We start from the raw sequence: 21,269 nt of genomic DNA, 5'->3' as shown, positions 1-21,269 counted from the left end.
TACTTTCATTTTCAGTAGTCTGCTTTTGCTCTCTGCGCATGCTCAAGACGGAACCTCTGTCTCTACTCACCTGCACTCCTGCCGAAAGAGTTTATTTCTTTATTTTATTACCGGTAATGATGTCTAGTTAATGAATATCACAGATGGGGTGAATAAAGGGTCCAATAATAACGCTCTCGTATGTAAAAGGGGCAAAATTATGATGCCGCGTTTGTAGTTCTTTGAAATCAAAAGTGAAAGTGTTGTGGCGCATTCTTCTATTTCATTTTCACCCAAATAACGCAGATGTTTTGCTCCTTGACGATGATTGAAGTATTATTTTTTGGATTGTTTTTGACGTTCGTTAATGGTAAGATGATTTGGTAGCAAATGATTGTTAGCTAAAGCAAACTGTTTCTTCACAACTTTTCTTGAAATATTCCTCATCATTCGCATTTTTATCGAGCATTCCTCGCTAAAAGAACTAAAATGCATCTAAACTGTAAGAACATTGTGTAATTGAAGTAAAATGGAACAATCCTATGTTATTCTTTATGGTGGTAGTCACATTGCTGAGCAGCAAATAGATCGATCATAAGAAAAAGGAGTATCCAAAAATAGCACTCAATTAAATTCTTTATTAAAAAGTATAATAACATATGCAGACAATAACTCCTTAATTTTTCGAAAACCTGTGTATATAAAGTATGCAATTAAATATACTAGGGCAAATTAATAGTGGTTATTGACCTGCACCGGTGGGTGAATATTATAGCACCTATTAGTGGGTGGGATGTATAAGACAGGTAATGAAGATTTTGTCCTCAGGGCTGATGTGTTAGAAGCAGGAAAAATGGACAAGGATCAGATTGTGATGGGTAGAAGACTGGGTCAGAACAAACTGCTGCTCTTGTTGGGCTGTTTTTCAGTCTCCAGAGGCCAAGTTAACACTGTTGGACAGATGACGCAGATTAGTAATGCCAGCAATGGGCAAGCAAGGACCATGGATCAATGGCATTAGCTGGCCTGGTCTGATGGACCACATTTGTTTTTACATCTGGTGGAGGACTGGGTGCTTGCACGTCACCTATCCGGGGAAAACATTGCACCAGGATACGCTATGGGAAGAAAGCGGTCAGCAGAGGCAGTGAGATGCTCTGGGCAACGTTCTACAGGGAAACCCTAGGATCTGTGATCCATGGGGATGTTGCTTTGACATGTAACATCTGCCTAAGCATTGTTAATAAGAATCCATTACATTTACCTCCTACTAGTCTGATTTTACCCTATAGTAAAGGAATGACTTTGTTCATTCATTCCATCAAATTGAACAGTTTATGAGCTTCAAACATGTTTTTTCATGTTGTCTTCCAGCTGATGGGGTTGCTGATGTAGTTCTTTCCTGCTCTCTGGTCGAGGAGGGAGCCGGACTGGGTGGAATGGGAGGTGGCGCTCTCTTTACCCGAACCCCAGCCACTCTGGTCCTTCGAGATATCCCAGTGGGGCCCGATGAATCACTCGACACGCTCACTCCATTTGTCCCACCCTCAGTCCCTGATCCGGACCTCATCTTGTTTGAAAACAAAGGTGTCTCTTTCTGTCTGCACATACTAACCTCAGTCAGTGTAAAGTCAGCACAGTCTCTGTTTAACCTTTCTCTTTCCATCTTGCCAGTGTCATCGCCTGAGATCCCCAACGCAGGCATGTTGCTCCATGCAGACTGCAATGAACAGGAGGTGATGTGTGAAATAAGTCGTTACACTCCTAGAGGACTTGAGGAAGGTTCTGATCCAGCATATTTCATGGTTTCTCTCAGCGTGGTGGGATTTGACTTCAGTACGTCGCTCATTCTACAAACATTACCAGTTGACAAAGATCAGCAAACCTTGGTACAAAACAAGCTCAGTTTACCTCTCAGCCAGTCAGGAACTCTGCTGACTAAAGGTAAAATGGAAACTCCAGTGTTGCAGCAAGAAAAACATCCAATTTTTGTTCATTTTTAAGAGAAAAACATCCTTCATAATAAAATTTTCCCTGCTTTCCTTTACATTTTTGTGTCATAGTAATATTCCTGGTATTCTCCAACATAAATTCTGTATCTGCTCCTCTGAGGGGAGATGTTCTCCTCAACTGCGGCTTCAAGCAAGAGGAAATACCTTTAGCACCAGAAGTGGGCCTTGAATGGCGTCTACAGCACAGAGGAAAAGGCCGGAAAGTGCTTGAAATTAAGACAAAACTAGATGACACAGAAGGGGCGACTGTAGGTGGGTATTATCAACAGTGAACCACAGAATCACCAATTTTATGCACATCACAGGCCCCCTGACTGATTTGAATGTGATTTTCATTTTCTATACAAAACACTTATACTTTATTGTATAGGATATAAATAATAAAACTATTGAGATAAAGATAAGTTCATGTTTTAATATATTTAAAAGGCATTTTAAACTAGGAAGGTTCTATGGGCATCTGATGAAGTTTTCCAATGTACTTTATTAAAACATTAACATAAGTAATTTTTTTAAGGTTTTATTGAGTATCATACACTGGAGCACAGATTGTAGCAGCTGTAACTCACTGACAACTCGCTGTGTTAAATTAACATGGAGTTTACAGTAAATGTTGCAGAACTGAGTTTATATTATGAAGGTGCAGTAGATGGCACTGTTGCAGCAGGAGGTTCCTGAGTCCAAATCCCAGATAGGGGTTTTTCTGCATGGAGTTTGGATGTTCTCCTCCATGCATGTTTGAGTTTCCTTCAGGTACTCTGGTGTTCTCTCACAGTTCTAAAACATGTATGGACTATATTAACTGCCACTCAAAAGTACCTGTGAGTACTTGTGAGTGTGTGTATGCCCTGCATGTCACCCGATTACTGGAGATAGGCACCTGCAACCATGCAAGCTTTAAATTACTATAGAAAATACATGATTGAATTTACATTAAATATTCAATTATGAATTAGTGTATATATGAATATCTTTTTAGACTACAAAGTGTGGCAGTTCTTTGATAATATATTTATCCAAAGCCTAGGGATAGGTATGTGAAGTAGTTTGTATAAAGTAATATTTAAAGAACTCTAGTCTGTGCATAGACGTTAGTCGATATCAGCATACACATATCAGCATATCTGCATTCAGAATTAAATGTTTACCTGAGTAGACTGCAGTAAAGCCTAGGCCTAAGCTTAAAAGCTTTCAGATATGCATGCAGTTGTCAACATAATTTTCATTCATACTGACATCCAGCAGCCATCATAGCTACTGCACTCTACCACAACCTCCCTTTCCAAATAAATATTAAATGAAAGTTCAGCCACTATAATGTTTTGCAGTTGTTTAGTCTTTTCCCATCACTAACAGTGTAAAATTGAATACAGCAAGTAGGAGTTCAGGGAGTTTTATGGCTAAAAAGTATTATTCAGTTACTGTAAAAATTTTACTTCCACCTAAACCTCTAAATCTAAGTTTGTCCCTTTAGGGATGCTGTAGTAACTTGGCACAGATGACTGCCATGTCTCTGATTTTCTGTCCTTAGTTCATGGTGAGAGGAAAGGCTCCAGCGTGGATGGTGCTCAAGTCCTCAGTGAGGGGAATGTGTCCATGAGTGTGACTGAGCTGAAGGTTGTAGATGAAGGAACCTACATCTGTACAGTCAATCTGGGTCATTTCCACGCCCAGCAGATCATCCAGCTCCATATCATTCGTAGGTTTCCCTTTAATCTGATCGTCTTGTTATTTTAAGCATCCATCAAAGGCCTTCTGTTTATTCTATAACATTTTCCCTTGCCTTTCTTCCCAGAACCACCACAGGTCTCTCTGTCGGAGGAGAAGCTGTTTCTGAGTAAAAGTTCTCCACAGACATTGAGCTGTCATTGTGCTAAATACTATCCATTAGAGGCACAGGTCAGTAACTGCATTTTTTGATGTAATTAATACATTTGTTAAATTAGAAACCTGCAAAAACATTGAGGTTTTTATATTATTTTTTTTTTTGCTTTACCAAGATTTATAGTTATCTTAACTTTTTACCTTGTCTTATGTTACTCAGATAAATGAAAATATCATTTAATGAAGCTGCTATTTTTGTTTCCTCAACTCAAAACACAGAAAGGTATCATAAATAAATTCACACTTGTAGAACAAAACTCAACTCATTCATTCATTGAATGAATGAATGAAAATTCAACTCAAAACAGTAAAAACATTCTTCAGACAATTTGCACTTTAATGTTGTAGTTGCCAATGACTATAAATAAAAAAAGAAATTATTACTCAAGACAGCCCCACATCAGTCAGTCAGTCATTTTCTACCGCTTATTCCATAGTGGGTCACGGGGGAACTGGTGCCTATCTCCAGCAGTCTATGGGCGAGAGGCGGGGTACACCCTGGACAGGACAGCCACACGTGTTAATACATAATTTAGTTATGTTTAAAAAATTACTTGCACAGTAATGAGACTTTAGATACGTTTATTTTTATTTTTTTCTGTGCACAAAATTATAAGTGCTGAAGCTTATGGGCTTCCCTGTTAAAGATCTGAGAAAAATCTTAAAAGTAAATCCATCTTCTATTGAAGCAGCATAATCTCAACCTCAGAAAATGTGCTGCTGTTCTTTAACAGTGGTCTTTGCAGATTTATTTTACCTCCATTATGCTCCTCACTATGCTTGATGGCAAGATGAATTACGTTCCTCGTTCAGTCTTGTTGGTCACAGTTCCAGCTGTTTGTCTTACTCGAGCTGCGTGGTTTCTCGTCTTTTTCCATCTTGAACAATTGCTAAGAGAAAAAGCCATCTGTGTCCCATCATATTTATACCCCAGGGACACAGGAAGGCATGGATGGATTGGTATTTAGAAGTCACACAAGACCAGGCACGTAGTTAGAACTGAAGAGCCCCGGACGTCTTGATAGAAGAAATTTAGAAATATTAAAAAGATGCAGCCACAAAATGGTATTGGACTTCACATTTTTATCAGACTTTTGTTCCATATAATCACATCCCGCTCCACCTAACCTAACAATGAGTTAAAAGGAGAAGAGAAAAAATTGCTATTTGCGCACTCGCGGCACCTCGAATGCGCAACTACGCGCACAGCCAGAGACGGACTCCATACTGGAGAAGTCCAGAACAGCAGTTTACTCCAGGTCGACCTGCCTCCTTCATTACCTGAAAAGTTACACTGAGCGCCTCAAACAGGGTTAATTTCAGAGCAACCGTGGAGCCAACCGAAGAGTGGGAGCCTGGTGGGTGGGTGTGTTCTGGAACAGGTGGAAGCAGAGCAGTATAACCCAGATGAAGATAGCGATAAAACCTGAATGCTGACTCAGAATGGGCTAATTGTAAGTTACAGCTAATCACTGATTCACCCAGCAAGACATGAGGTGGAGGTTCACTCTAATGAGCATCTTCAGGGTCATGATGAGGAACTTTCACCTGAGCTACAGGTGAAGTTAAATGATCTGTGACAGAAAACAGTAGCAACCTTCTCTGAGAGCTTCTAGCCGGATTTGCATCATAATGTGAAAATATCCGGTCCTTTACTTCAATCAAAATAAAAGCATTTAATCCTAACGTAGCTGAACACATTAAGAAGTCCTTCAGATCAACACATTGCATCTCATTGCTGCAGCCAGTCTTATAGTCTAGTTCTACATGTAGACAGAAAAAAGTCTACAGAAAAATATCTCCTGGCTTCAGTAAGACGTAGTAGAAAGAGCAAAAGTAAGCCTCCCTCTTCTCTTTTATATATTCTGTGCTGATTCTAAACATAAAGCTCTGGCTTTAAAGATTCAGTATAATTAAGAAATAAATCATAGCAATTAATCACAGGTGGACCATTGATTAATTAACTATTATATTTTTCTGAATTTCACATGTAATATATAAACTAAAGTAATTAAACAAGGATACAGTTTTACTGAAGGTGAGACATACATACCATATGTATACAGTTATTAATAACTGTAATATGAGTACTGATAAGGTCCAGGATGAGGCTCTATGCTATATTTTAAACACCACAACTTAACAACCATTCCTCTCAAAGTGTTTAATAGTAAGAACTGCAATAATGTCTCACATGCAGAACAAAAGACTGGGTTGAAAAATGTTTCTTTTATTATTTTTGACAGGCCAAATTTCTCCATAAGTGGAATGAAGGGCTGAAAAGAGGGTGATAAAAGAGAACAGGTTCATAAAAGAAGGAACAATTTTAATAAAATGTTTTGAAAGCTCTTGGCATAATAAAATTAATGTGTTTTAGGATTTTACCATTTGACTAAGATTTAGGAAAATCAACTTGATACCATTTTCCTTTTTTGAAATATAAAGAATAAAGACAATGGAGCCTCAGGAGTGGAACACTTTGATGAAAATGTAACGTTTAAGAAGGTCATTTATGTAGATGACAAAAGAAGCACATTTATCTGGCCCATCGTAAACATCTCTGAGTTTAAGAAAAACTTGTCAGCAAAAATTCTTTTCTAAATACCTCAAAATGTGTCATTATTTGCTTCAGCAAAATGGTTTTTCATCAGGTCTAAACTCTGTTTCTCCTTGGCCTTCATTCAGCTTCTAACAAAAATAAAAAGTACAATTATTGCAAACCTTTTTTGTTTAATTCACAATAATTTACATTCAGTCTAAAACCAGCCGAGACAGAAAACTGGTACAATATGTCCTATATTATTTTTATTTTAAATTAGCTATAAATTGTCTTATTGAAATCTAAATATTTTGGATTTGGGCTAAAACCCCCAATGTTTTGAGACCCTAAAAAAAGACTGTAATAAACTTCAGAAAGTGAAGTACAAATTGAAAGAAATATATATATTTCCAAAGTGGGATTTCTTTAATCCACTGAATAAATGTACCCAAATCAAAGGTTTATTTTTCTAATATTAAATGGTGTGTATTGTTGCGATAAAAGTTGTAATCATTTAAAACGTTTTTACACATTTTTACCAAAGGTGCCAATAAATGTGAAGGGCATGGTAGCTGTTAAACTAGTTCTTTGAAAATCTTGAATTTCCAGTTTCTGTTCACTGACAGAAATGCTTCCATGAAGCTCATTGGTTGATTAGAATTAATTGTATTTTGATGGGCAGTGCTTTAATTAGAGACTTGGATAAAAATATTTCTACCTAAAACATAAGAAAATAAGACATTAAAAGTATAAAGTAGTTTTATAATAAAGGAAAGTAAAAAAAAAAAGCTGGACTACAGACTGAAACTAATGATGTTTGAGTTAATAGTTTGAATAGAACAGTCAAAGGCAACTCTAGACAATTTGTTTCAACCTTGATTTAAAAGAACTCAGGGTTCCAGCATTTCTGTAGTTTCCTGTAAGTTTGTTCCATATTAGTGGAACATAAGAACTGAATGCTGTTTCTCCACGTTTGGTTCTGGTTCTGAGGATGCGGAGTAGACTTGAACCAGAAGACCTAAGTGGTCTGGAAGTTTGATACAACAACAATAAATCTTTAATTTCTTCTGTTGCTAAGCAATTCAGTGATTTATAAACTAACCGAAGTATTTTAAAGCATATCCTCTGAGATACAAGGAGCCAGTGTAAGGACTTAAGATCTGGGGAGATGTGCTCTACTTACTTTTATTGAGGACGCAGGCAGCAAAGTTTTATAGGTCAAGAGAAAAACTTTAAGTGAGGCAGAATTTCAGGTTTAATCTTGCAGATGAACACCAGTTAGTCTTAACCAGTAAATATGCACAATCCTGTGCATTCAGTAGTTTGTTTCTTTTTGAACTGCAAAAACACCAAGTGACCCAGAAAAAAGTGTAATTCCCTGATCACAGGTCATAATTTTCTGCTCTTCTCTGCATTTCAGATGGAGTGGTTTTTCCTTCCTCCAACTGAAACGGAGCCAAAACTCTTTCCAAATCAGGGCTCTCTGAGCAGTCATCGGCAGCATGGGGACAGGACGTTTTCTCTGTCCTCTCATATAACTGTCCCCCCAAGTTTTTCTCCAGGAACCAAGATCACCTGCAGGGTATCCCACCCAGCACTGGATGAGCCTCTCTATGTCAGTATAGTAGTCGAAAGTCCCCAATCAGGTATGTGTCTACAGCAAACACTTCTGATTAATATCTCACGTGATTTTATTCACTTGTTAATATAATGAGTAAAATAAAACATCTAAGTAAAAACAGAAGCCTACAAAAACATGAACTTCTCAATATAAAAACTTCACTTTTGGGTACATCAGTGGTGCAGGGGAAACATGTGCAACCCATATTCAGAGGCTTCAGTCCTTGAGGGAGCTGTTGCTGGTTCAACTCCTGGCCAAGACGACCTTTGCTGCATGTCTTCCTCTCTTTCTTGTCAGCTCACTGTTAAAAAATAAAGGCCACCAGTGCTGCAAAAAATTCACTTTTTAGTCAAGTGATCACATTTCTAAAGAACCAAACTAAATATCTGAGTTAATTTTCACCTATTTCAAAAACATTGATTAGAGCTTCTATGTTTTTTTTTGCACATTTGTCTCCAGTGTTTAAAAAGATCTTTGATGTTGTGTGTTTTATCTGCAGATTCCTACTGGTGGGTTCTCGGTTTCCTCGTCGTCACTGTTCTTTTCTTCTATCAGGTCATGAAATAAGTGACTCTCACATCATCTTGACCTCAAACTGAGCCTTGAATGATTTTTTTTTTTCTGTAAATGTAAACATTTTGAGGTCTTATTCTTAAAGCCTGCTGAATTTAAAACATTTTATATGTGGGAAACGGTAATGCATAATGATTTTCACAAATTTGCTGTGTGGTTTTGATTGTTTTCTTGATAATGCACTAAGAAAGTTTGTCTGTTGTATTTCTGTAATATGCTGACAGTCTTAGCAAGAAAAATATATTTTCTCAGAGATGAGCCGCTTCATTATCTCGATCTGAACTCCTTTTCACAGTTGAGGTATTCCTCTTCAACTAGAAAAGATCAATCTCAGTCACAAATATATTTTTCTAATAGGAGTGAATAATAAACCTTTCACTTCTTTCTTGAGGTTAACCTGAAACTTCATAGTTCATAGTTGTATAACAAGAACAATTTATACAACTATGATTAAGTCTCTCTAAAATGAATTACTATTTAATACTGTTTGTAGAAACTTGAATGTGTAACATTTAAGATCCCGTATGTGTTCTTTGAGGGTTTCTTTTGGTTTTGTTGTGGGACTGCTTTATAAATTATCCATTCTTCTGGCAAATATAGATATAAAACCATTTTCATTAAACCAAGAGGTTTATTTTTCTGATTGGAAAACGACAGTGTGCAAGTGGCTTCATTTTTGATCAGATGTTTACATTTGTATTTATTTCGATTTAACAACAAAACAGCAAACCCTTCTTAATATTTGGTGGAAAAGCCTGTGTTGTACAGCAATCAATGTCTTCTGATATATTCTGAGCAGCTTTTGTTTTCACTGGTATTTTGACGATGATGAGCTCCTAGTCTTTGAGGTTGGAAGGCCTCCTTTCCGTCACCCTAATCTTTAGTTCCCTTAATAGATTATTATTATTATCAGATTCTAGTTGGGGCTCAGCCTGGGCTGCTCCAAAACATTGATCTTTCTTCCAGTCAGAAGAAATATGTTGGTAAACACTGAAAGATTACCATGAATCAAAATCTGGCAGAAGTATGAATAATTTTACTCTTAACTGTATGTGACTGTGGATCTGTAGCTTTATTTAAAGCCTCACAGTCATATTTTGCTACACAAACTCAGACAGGAAAATATATAATTTATTATGAGTACAAAAACTTCAGTAATACTGTGTGATGCAGCATTATTTGAATTTCAAAGGAGGATCCTGTGGGAACAAAATACGTTAAATAATTATAGAGATGCGGTATAAACTGAGGAAATGTAGGAATTTTACAATTATAGTTTGCACTTGAGGAGGTCCACTATGATGGTGTGGTTTTAAATGCTGCAATTGTTCAGTGTTTTTCTCTCTTTCCTAGTCTTGTTGTTTGTCCTACATGGTCTTCTCTTTTTCCTTTTTTTTTTTTAATAAAGCTTTTTTATGACTCAACATTGGTTAAGGTGTCTGTCCCTATCAAGAGTTTGTTTGTTTATTTTACAGCTTGACTTCAATTCAGTGTAAAGCATGAAAACAGAAAAATAAATTCTTATTAAGACGAAAACACTTATCTTGTTAAAAGTACAAACATTTAGGTTGAACATTTCTATCATACTGGCAAAACTTCTTGATTTTAAATGCTTAAAAGGCTGGAGCTCTCTAATCAGCTTTCAGCTTTATCAAGGAAACTTCCCAATAAAGCCAAAAACTTAGATTAACTTCACTTGTGTTGTGCAGCAGGCCAGTGATATAAAGCACAACAGCAAGTCCACCTCTGAATGGCCTATAAATGCAAACTGAAAGCTTTGGAGTGGCTTAGCTAAAGTTTGGACCTAAATCCAATGGAAACGCTGTGTCATGAGCTTATACAACCCTCCAATGTGGCTGTTAAGGGTGACACACCCAGTTACTAGGTTTAGAGGGAAGTAACCTTTTCTCATAGGGCCAGGCTTGTTTGGATAGAATGATGAGAGGAGTCAGGAAGCGGTTTGACACAGTTCAGTTCTTTATGTCTTTATTGGCATCAGCAAAAGTGGTAAACATGCATTTGTTTTTTGCAAAAATCAGTTGCATCTCTTATCCTATTTTCAAGTCACGAAACATAAACTCTTATCATATGGTGATAAGAGTTTAATTAGGGCTAAGAGCTACAATTATGCATAAATGCACCTTTACTGTGAATTTCTTGCTTTTTTTCACAACTTTGAAAATTAGTCCAGAGCAAGGGAAATGAGTTCCAGGTATAACCAACAGTCTCCTAAAACCTGAAGAAGTTGATATAAACACATTTTCAGGAGCATTTACGGGCATGTATGTACAGTGGCTCTCCTATAATAACTACATGATTCCTAAAAGGATTTACTACAGTTGGTTGCAGTCCTTGAGAATTATGTTTATTTTTTCTCAAAAGCAAGTGACAAATTTTCTCGTGAGCATAGTTGCATTGCACATTGCATAAGCAGTAATTATATGATCAAAAAGACATTACACATGTCTTTAAAACCACTAAATAAAGAAAATATACAGTCGGCAGTAAGATTAAGAAATGGCAGATACACAGGTCACATATGGATATGAATATGGATACCGTTTGCCATGCAGGTTAGAAACGAATGCCTCTTACTGGCTGTTATCGTACTGCAGGTAACAGGTGAGTCTGGTTTTATGTGAGTCAGCGGGGGGTTGGGGGTGGCCACATGGTTCTGGGGTATCCTAATCCCGTCCTCGCTTCTCCTGCTCTCTGAAAAGAAGAAAAACTCTGACTAGTCTGCTCTCAAAAATGCGTTGCTCGAAATGCAACGCTACACATTCATCTGTCTATGGCTGCGACTCTGGCCAATCAGAGTTAAGAGGCCTTTCTCTGGGTTCTTTCAGGTGTGCAGATTGTCTGTCAGTAGCTGCTTTGTGTGTCTGTCTTTCTGTACAAATGACTGTAATGCCACCACCTAAAGTAGAAAAACCCAGGGGCACGTGAAAACTGATTCATCTCTTTCTACCTGTACGCTATGACTCAAGTTGCGTGTATTTATGCAGAAAAATATGCTGCGATACTCCTACTTCTTTTTCCTGAATCACCCTTTTGGCTTAATGTCTCACACAGGCTTTCTCCCTTTTTTGCATTTCTCTTTTCATCCCTGCAGAGGTTTGAGAGTTAGGTGAGAGAAAGTTGTACAGGAAGTGGAATAAATAACTGTTAAAATTCTATCAGGTAAAAGCTGCAGCGCGGTTGATCACAATTGCACATGTGGAAAAACAACAGAAATGACTGGACTCCTAATCCAACATGTTAGTAATAACCAATGACTGAAGCAGTTTTGATGAACGGAGGTTATTAGTTTGGCATGTCTGTATAAATGTACAAATGCAGGTCTCTTTAAAACAAAAATGTTATGAACAAGCTTTGCCATGTCTGGAGTAGAAAGACTGCAAATGGTTGTTCAATTTCCCCTTATTTTCTCTGAGCTCTGTTTGCCTTCTCCCTTCTTCTTTCTGTTTTTTTCTCCTGGTTTCCGTCTGCCAGCTGCTGCCTTCAATATTACATGAGGTGCAGAGGCTGCAGAGAGTGAGCGAGACCTCGTGGAGAAACGGTCAGAGACAGCAGCGAGAAAGAAGGTGGGGAAAGAGGAATGAAGAGAGCAGATACACATGTAGCAACACTATTGTTAAGATGCAGGATGGTTCGATGGAAGACTGTGAAGAGAGGGAGAAAGGCTGATAGAAGGGAGGAGTGACTCTTTTTTCATTTTTTTCCTCTTCCCTGTAATGATATCCTTAAGTTTGAGTTCATCTGTGATGATGGTAGGAGCTCAGTAGAAGAAGTACACTGCGAATAAAAGATCAAATGGTAATTAGTTTAATTGATTCTGGATATGGAAAACAAAATAAATATAGAACATCTGTAGGAAAACACAGGTGAAGAACCTTTAATGAAAATTATTTATCTTCAGATCAAATTAAAAGCTGAGACACATTGGCTCCAATAAAAAAACTGCAAGTCTTTTAACTGGGATTTTATTTGACAGACCGGCGCAGAGTAGTCTATATCATTAAAGTAGCATGGATAACCATCCACCCTAGTCTATACCCGCTTATCTAATTCGTTGAGAGGCAGGGTACACCCTGGACATCGGAGAATATGCTAACTCTATGCAGAAAGAGCCCAGGGCAGGATTTAAACCCAACACCTTCTTGCTGCATAGCTCTGGCTGTATGTTTAAGGTTGCTATTCTGCAGGAAGGTGAACCTCTAACCCATTCGGGTTTTCTTCCAGGATTGCTCTGTGTTTAGCTACAACCACATGCCCATCAACTCTGACCAACTTCCCTGTTCCTGCTGCAGAAAAGCATCTCCTCAGCATGATGCTGTCACTGCCATGTATAACTGTAGGAATGTTTAATTTTATGAGCTGTGTCAGCTTTCTGCGACACACCATGTTATGCATGTTGGCCAAAAGGTTTAATATTGGTGTCATCTGAGCAGAGAACCTTTTCCCAAATGTTTGCTGTTTCCCCTACATGCCTTGTGGTAAACCTCAAATAGGACTTATGCCTTTCTTTCAAAAGGGCTTTCTTCTTTGTGGAGTGCATAAGTCATAGCTGCTCTATCAACAGAGTTTCCAATCTGAGCTGTGGATCTCTGCAGCTCCTCCAGAGTTACCGTGGAACTTTTAGTTGCTTTCGTGGCTGCTTCCTCCAAGACAGTCATAAAAAGTTTTAAGTTATTTATTTTTTCATTTTGTTTGTGTATAGTCAGTTTTATATTCAAGGGGACTACATTTTTATCTAGTTAAATACTTTTTTAATGTTGTGTTTTCTGATGAAAATGTTTCATGTTCATGATGTTGACTGTTGGATCTCTTCACCTGAAACTTGTTATCCCTGTGTCTACAATTCACAATTATGAACTACTTTATATTAATCTATTACATAAAATCATGAAAACATGAGAGAATTAAGAAAATGCGAAAAGTTCAATATTTTGCAGGGCAGGCATGTTATTTACCCCTCCTTGAACCGCCACCTTAACGTGGTGGAAGGGTTTGATTGCTCGAATGATCCTAGAGGCTATGTTGTCTGGGGCTTAAATGCCCCTGGTAGGGTCTCACATGGCAAACAGGCTCTGGGTGACGGGTCAGATAAAGAGCGGCTCAAGACACCTTCATGAGGACCACACAATCGAGGCACGTGACATCGGCAGGTACGGCAGAGCCGGGGTACCACCCTGGAGCCAGGCCGGGGGCTGAGACTTGTCGGAGAATGCCTGGTGGCCAGGTTGCCTCTCGCGGAACCTAGCCAGGCCAAGCCCGAACGAGAGACGCAAGGCCATCCCCCAGTAGGCCCACCACCCTTCAAAGGGAACCATGAGGAACCGGTGCAAAGAGGATCAGGCAGCGGACGAAGGTGGAGACCTCAGCGGCCCGATCTCTGGATGCTTAGGCAGTCTCTAGGGACGTGGAATGTCACCTCGCTGGGGGGTATGGAGCCTGAGCTTGTGTGGGAGATCAAGAGATATCGACTAGAAATAGTCGAGCTCGCCTCCACGCATGGCGTGGGCTCTGGAACCCATCTCCTCGAGAGAGGCTGGGTGCTCTTCTACTCTGGAGTGGCCCGCGGGGAGAGGCGACAAGCTGGGGGGGGGGTTTGCTTGTTTCCCCCCAGCTCATTCTCATGTTGGGGTTTGCCCCAGTGGATGAGAGGGTCGCATCCCTGCGCCTTTGGGTTGGGGACAGGTCTCTGACTGTCGTTTCGGCCTACGGGCTGAACGGTAGTGCGGAGTGCCTGGCCTTTTTGGCGTCCCTGTCAGGGGTGCTGCATAGTGAGCCTCCTTGGAAATCCATTACTTCTGCTGGGGGATTTCAACACCCTTGTGGGAATCGACACTGATCGGGAGGAACGGCATCCCCAATCTGAATCCAAGTGGTGTTTCATTATTGGACTTCTGTGCTAGTCTTGGGTTGGCCATAATGAACACTATGTTCAAGCATACGAGTGTTCATCAGTGCACTTGGCACCAGGACACCCTAGGCAGGAGGTTAATGATCGACTTTGTTGTCGTATCATCAGATCTTCAGCCGCATGTTCTGTACACTCGGGTGAAGAGAGGGGTTGAACTGTCCACTGATCACAACCTGGTGGTAAGTTGGATGTGCTGGAAGAGGAGAAAACTGGACAGACTTGGCAGACCCGAGCACATAGCGGGGGTCTGCTGGGAATGTCGGCGGAGCCCTTGGCCAGGGATGCATTCAACTCCCACCTCCGGGAGAGCTTTGACCAGATTCCGGGGAGGTTGGAGACATAGAGTCCGAGTTGACCATGTTCTCTGCATCCATTATCGATGCTGCCGCCCATAGCTGTGGTCGTAAAGTCTGCGTAAGGTCTGCGGTGCCTATCGCGGCAGCAGTCCCTAAACCTGGTGGTGTGCCGCGGCCTGGGCCGTGGCAGAGGCAAAAACTCGGGCCTTGGAGGAGTTCGGTGAGGCACTCGCTGAGTACCTCAAATCTCTGGATGTTGTGGAGCTGTTAAGGTTGACACTCTTTTTCAGCATTGTGTGGCGGTCGAGGATAGTGCCTCTGGACTGGCCAGGGTGGTGGTCCCCCTTCATAAGAAGGGTGACCAGAGGGTGTGTTCCAACTATAAGGGGATCACACTTTTCAGCTTTCCTGGTAAGGCCTATGCCAGGGTATTGGAGAGGAGAATCTGGCTGATAGTCGAACCTTGGCTTCAGGAGGAGCAGTATGGTTTTCATCCCGGCCGTGGAACACTGGACCAGCTCTACACCCTCTGCAGGGTGCTTGTTGGTTCATAGGAGTTTGCCCAACCGGTCCATGTGTTTTGTGGACCTGGAGAAGGCATTCGACTGTGTTCCTCGTGGTGCCCTGTGGGGGTGATCCAGGAGTACAGAGTCGGAGGCCCTTTATTAGAGGCAATCCAGTCTCTGTACAAGTGGAGCAGGAGTTTGATCCACATTGCCAGCACTAAGTCGGACCTGTTCCCTGTGCATGTTGGACTTCAGTAGGACTGCCTTTTGTCACCAGTACTGTTCATAACCAAGGGTTGGAGGGGTCTGGTTTGGGGCCCAGTGGATTTTGTCCCTTCTTTTTGTAGATGACGTGGTCCTGCTGGCCCCCTCTAGCCAAGACCTACAGCATGCACTGGGGCTGTTCGCAGCCGAGTGTGAAGCGGCTTGGATGAAGATCAGCTCCTCCAAGTCTGATGCCATGGTTCTCAACCGGAAAAGGGTGGGTTGTCTTCTTCAGGTTTCTGCCTCAAGTGGAGGAGTTCAAGTATCTTGGGGTCTTGTTCACGAGTAAGTGGAGAATGGAGCGGGACATCGACAGACGCATTGGTGTGGCTGCCGCATTAATTGGGACTCTGTGCTTGTCCGTTGTGGGGAGGTGAAAGCTGAGCCGAAAAGCGAAGGTCTCGATTTACCGGTTGGTCTACATTCCTACCCTCATCTATGGCCACGAACTTTGGGTCATGGCCAGGTTCCACCTGCGGCCCGGTCCCGGATGAAGCGGAAGACGACGAGTATAAGACGAGTATGTTATTTAAAATCAGAAGGGAAGCTTTCACTTGTCCCTTTTTCAAAGTCAGGAATTAAAACCCATAAATCTTAGTATTATTAAAACAAAACCATCCTATACTTACAGAATATTATTCCAACCACAATGACTCCAATGATGCCCATCATGATCATCATCTGTTAAAAGAAAATTAAGAATTTAGCTCTCTGGTTGAAAACAGACCAAAACACCATATGAGGAACAAAACTAAATAATAGCACCCTGGACTGTTTGTATTTCTTGTGGTTTACTTATAAAATTCCTTTAGTTTTTACTAAAACTTATCAGTGGCAGATGTTTTTTTTTTTTTCATTTTCCCTGAAGCTTCAGTGCAGGACTCGGCAGCAGCTCATTAACAGATTGTCTTTCTTCTAAAATGAAAAGCAAATGCCAGCCAGCATTTAACTCAACTCTTATTACATTATTAGTTTCTATGTGATGAAACACTCCAATGCACCCACCTTGCAATTCTTCCACCAGTACTTGTTTTTTAGCTTAGCTGCGCAGCTTTCAAACTGGGAGGCTCCGGCCTGGAGAGCATCTGCTCTGTCATCTAACTCTGAAAGCTTCTGGTCTCTTTCCAAAACCTTGTCCACGTTCACCCTCATAATATCCACCACCTAGAGACAGCGATGAGATAGCATTTGGCAGCAGAGGAGGGGGTGAACAGAAAGGATTAAAAATTCACGGAGAAAATAAAATACGTTCCTCTGAACCTATAAATCACAAAGGACGGTATAGTGCTTTTTTCTCTATTAGACATTTCCGTTGACTTAAAAAAATACTCTAACACGGTACACGTTTGGGCCTTGATTCATCTTACCTCCTCAACTTGGGCCTGTGTCTGCTGAAGCCTGCGGTTGCTGGAGGTGTTGGGTGGGCCCGCAGGGGCGCCGGCTGGGGCTCCATCTGCACCGGGGGCACCTGGAGGTCCAGCAGCTGGAGGTGCAGCAGCATCCGGGGCAGACCTGTAAACAAAATAAAAATCAATCCTGACCTGAGACATGATGATCACCTAAACCATAAAATTCTCTGATGTGGGTGCCACATAATTAATCTCAACGTCCATGTATAAAGGTTAAGCGACCACTTAACCAATAACTTGTAAATGAAAAAATAAAAAACTGTCATTTTCTACATTCATTTGCAGAAGATGACAAAACAATAAAATACTGTTTTTGCACCTCAAATAACTCATTTAAAACAAGTTACTCCATATTTTAAACAACACAATGCTGATATGTGAACATTAAATGAGCTCAGAAATTAATATTTACTGGAATCACTCTGATTTTCAATCACACTTTTCATGTGCCTCAGCATGCTCTTCCCCAGTCTTTCACATTGCTGCTGGGTTCAGGTGTTAACCTGATCAATGCTGCTTCAAGTAGAATGATGATGTGTGCTGTGTATGAGAAAAAGTTTTAAGAAAACAGTATGTACATAACCCATTTATAGAATATGCAAATTTAAATCTGAGGTAGAAAATAGGCCACTTCGCAAATGGCAGCTCAGTTCAAGGAACGTAAAACAAAAACAAGTATGGAGCTAAGGCTGTATAATACATCCGAACACAATCGTCACCCCAAACTTTTAATTGCAAAGGACTGCTTGGATGCGCTATATAAATGTTACATTTTAGGTGTGATGCATTAACACTTTACATGCAAATAGTATATTTGGCCAACTGAAGGAATTATAACTGTCCTTAAGATTAATTGACCAAGATCCGAAAACTCACTAGGAATGGTGGGGACAGCAAGATGATGGTGTATTGCAACAATGTAATGTTTTTCTAATATTGTAAAGCCATAGATTGAGCTAAAAAGGTATATGTATCACAAAGGTAGTTCAAAAAGAGGGTCAGAAAAGGTGAGAGCAAAAAAATGTCTAATGGTGAACTCTAATACACTGGGAGACATTAAAAAAGGGCAGACAGAAAACAAAATGGCACCGAGAACACAAGAGTAGGTCTCAAAATGGATTTAATAACCTTCACAAAGGGAGCATCCACTGAGACAGCTGCTGGGAATGAACATCACATCTCAGCAGGGGCGGCTCTAGAAAGTTTTTAAAAGAGGGGGCCAGACGGGGGCCACATTAAAACAGAAAAGCCACAATTTAACGGATTTCAGGAGTTTTATGTTGCTGTTGTCATATAAAAAACAGGCGGGGGAGCAGAACCAAGAATGAGTGATGTATATTTAAAGGTGGGATGCTATCAAGTATGCAGAAAAAAATATCATAAATAAATTAATGCTCTCTGCAACATCTTATGTTCTCTCTCATCTTATATTCATAATACTATGCCTATAGATCCATTTGGGTGGCAAGCAATTTAACAAGGGTGTCCATTGCCTACCCCGGGCCCCATCCCCCACCTGGAGCGCCTCTGCTGCTCAGGGAAATAAAATAAAAAATAACACATAACAATGTCCCAAAAAACAAGATTATTGTCATTATTATTATTGTTCTTCTTCTTCCTATTATTATTATTGTTCTCTTACAAACAATGTATTCATTAACGCCAGCTTCTGAGACTAACATAATACTAATCTACATATTTTATTGTGAGGATTTTTGGAACGTAAACCCATAAAACCACCTGAGTTTAACTCTCCTAAAGGAGTAGCTGTGGCATTAATCCAACTCTATATACATAATGTAAGAGATGTGACGACAATTTTCACTTGCGTCAGCAAAAAAAAAAAAAAAAAAAACCCAAGTGAAATAAAACAGCCTAGTTTTTGATCCTTTGTGGATAAAAAAAACATTCAAATGATTAGGAACTGAATATAGATTCATCCTAAGAAGCTTCTAGCGTCTTTTGCATTTTGTTGTAAAAATAAACAGTACGCAATTGAGAACCCGCATTAATACTCACATTTTCTATGCAGCTGTTTGAAGTGACTCACGGGCAGCGGTGGAAGTGAGGAAGGAGAGGGAAAGTCCTAAAGTAATAATAATAATGATAATAAATCTCCGAAACAAGTGGTGTAGATTTGAAGGCACGTATTCAGGGAAGATATCTGTGATTTGAATTAGTAAAGAGGTTTAAGTTGCTCCAGAAAAGGGCGGGGAGTCTTCTTGGCGCAGTGGAGGCGATCTTCTAGCGATGCATTTATACTGCAAGTCGTCAGCAAAGTACCGCAATACCGAGCCACGTATACAAGTCGGGTTATAACTCACTGTGTGGCTGGGGAATGATGGATAGCAATGCAAGTTCAAGTAGAGAGAAACGCTTCTAAAGTATAATCCAGCCAAGAGATGAATCCATGGATGTTCAGATCCCTGCGGAGCTGCTGCGTCCAGCTCTTCCAAGTGATGATGAGTGTTTGGAGCTGCTCCTGGATGCTGGTCGAGGACGCTGCGCTGATTGGCTGGCAGGTTGGGTAGTTTCCTGTTGTCAAAGCTACAAACAAATTTTAAGATAAGGAGACTGAAAGTGCAGTTATGAGAAACCAGTTGGTCCTCTTTGACTCCAGCCTCATCCTCTCTCTGATTGCTTCTTGGTGTGTGTGTGTGTGTGTGTGTGTGTGTGTGCGTGTGCGTGCGTGGGGGGGTGGGGGGTACTTCGTGCAAAGTGTTTCAGCCGCAATAATGCGTCTCCTCACTTGGACTCCCAACGACAGTGCGGCACCCCTCCCCTCCCCTCCCATCCCGTCCCCGCCCGTGCCTCCTCTCAGGAGGAGAGGGAGCTGCAGTGCTGCAGCTCTCCGTGTCGGATGGGGCAGCGGGACCTGACTGCGGTATAGTAGACAACCAGAGGTGTGTTGACTCGACTGCTTTCCTCTCCCTGGGCCGGGATTCTCCCAATTATCCCCCAGCTACTGTATCACATTTCCCTTTGCAACTGCTTCTGTTGACTCAAGTCCAGCCTGTTTAAATCCGCACCGTGTGCACTTCGACAGAGCCACCTATTCAACCAAAGTAACAGTTAAATCAGCCGTGGAAAACTGAGGTCCTAATCAGGATTGAAAGAATGAAGAACACCTCTCCAAATGTAATTTAAAACATGAACTTTATATAAACAGATACAGATGTTTGTATGGATTTCAGATAATTATTGTTTTGCTGTTATGTTTCTTTAAATCAAACGTTTTCTACACATTAGTTGTATGCTAAGAAATAACAGTTTTTATGCCACCTATTCTTCTGTCAATACATTGTCCTTGATTTATTCATTCTTTCCCTTTATTTACCCAGGCTGGCTCCATTGGTCACAAATTTCCTTTGCATGGGAGAACTATTTTGCATCAATTGCAAAGATCATAAAACAGATCAAACTTTTCTTCTTCTTTTGCAATAGCTGCACATATGCATGGATTTTTAAAATATCCACTGGATGCATATTTGTTTTCATGCTAAAATACTGACACTAAGAATGAATTTTAACTAGAACTGTAGGTATGTCCTGCTTACGTTAATGTAGGGCCAACAGAATCTCCGTGATGTGTGATGTACACCATCCAACATGGAAAGCCCGTTTTCTTTTGATCACTTCTCTTCATATAATTTCTCTAGATCATCTAGAGTACTCGTTCCTCTCATATGCTCTAGTTTTTTTTTTAATAGAAATTATGTCTGGGGACTGAGATGGCCCATTGTCCAACTGAAATACTTAACAATGACCTGTTTTCAGTTTGCTGGCAGAATCCACCAGATCATTTTAGACTTATTGATGCCATGCTATCTATCTAAACAGTGTTTAGAGTAGGGGATGTTTCTCATATTATTGAGTCTGGCCTATTTATCTCATACCAGGGAATACGGATTAAGGAAGTTGAAAACATCCATACACTTGAAGAGGTCAAGTTGCCTCATGCCAAAGAGGAAAAAGGTTCTCTCAACAAAACAACCCCAGAATCACCAGTAAGTGAGCAGCATATTGGTTCAGACTAGCAATAATTATACTTATTAGTTCAAGTATTTTGTATTTTATACAATCAATGTTGGAGTTAAGAAAAATGCAGTTTTTGAACAGCCTAATTTTCCACTTTCTGCAGGCTGAGAACAAATTTGACAAATTTTTACAATTTTTCTCCATGTTTTGACTAGAACAGGTAGTTATCACAATGGAGTAGCGATGAAAACAGAAATTATTCTAACAACTTTGGGCTTTGTT

The 21,269-nt window shown here is 40.2% G+C and overlaps 2 protein-coding genes across 3 annotated transcripts; one reads left to right on the top strand and one right to left on the bottom strand.

Annotated features, from left to right (window-relative positions):
* Window positions 1-23: 23 nt before the first annotated feature.
* Window positions 24-10,032, top strand: tapbpl (TAP binding protein like). Of its 2 annotated transcripts, none has more exons than XM_047360231.1 (8): window positions 24-349; window positions 1,354-1,566; window positions 1,654-1,923; window positions 2,097-2,243; window positions 3,523-3,690; window positions 3,787-3,890; window positions 7,835-8,060; window positions 8,535-10,032. In XM_047360231.1, exons 1-8 carry the CDS (start codon window positions 286-288, stop codon window positions 8,600-8,602), a joined length of 1,260 nt encoding a protein of 419 aa, XP_047216187.1. In that variant the 5' UTR covers window positions 24-285; the 3' UTR covers window positions 8,603-10,032. The 2 variants fall into 2 exon arrangements, with proteins under 2 accessions (XP_047216187.1, XP_047216186.1); XM_047360230.1 differs by having other exon boundaries at window positions 2,043-2,243.
* Window positions 10,033-10,577: 545 nt separating this feature from the next.
* Window positions 10,578-19,703, bottom strand: LOC124866032 (synaptobrevin-like). Its single transcript, XM_047361638.1, has 5 exons — window positions 19,029-19,703; window positions 16,968-17,112; window positions 16,606-16,764; window positions 16,230-16,281; window positions 10,578-12,403 (listed from the first exon to the last, which is right to left on the bottom strand). Coding segments are annotated over exons 1-5 (375 nt in total). The 5' UTR covers window positions 19,031-19,703; the 3' UTR covers window positions 10,578-12,386.
* Window positions 19,704-21,269: the final 1,566 nt, after the last annotated feature.

The sequence above is a fragment of the Girardinichthys multiradiatus genome, chromosome 3 (genome assembly GCF_021462225.1).
Source record: "Girardinichthys multiradiatus isolate DD_20200921_A chromosome 3, DD_fGirMul_XY1, whole genome shotgun sequence".
NCBI lineage: Eukaryota > Metazoa > Chordata > Actinopteri > Cyprinodontiformes > Goodeidae > Girardinichthys > Girardinichthys multiradiatus.
Note: the sequence above shows the minus strand (reverse complement) of the source record. Positions and strands in the feature narration are given on the sequence as shown.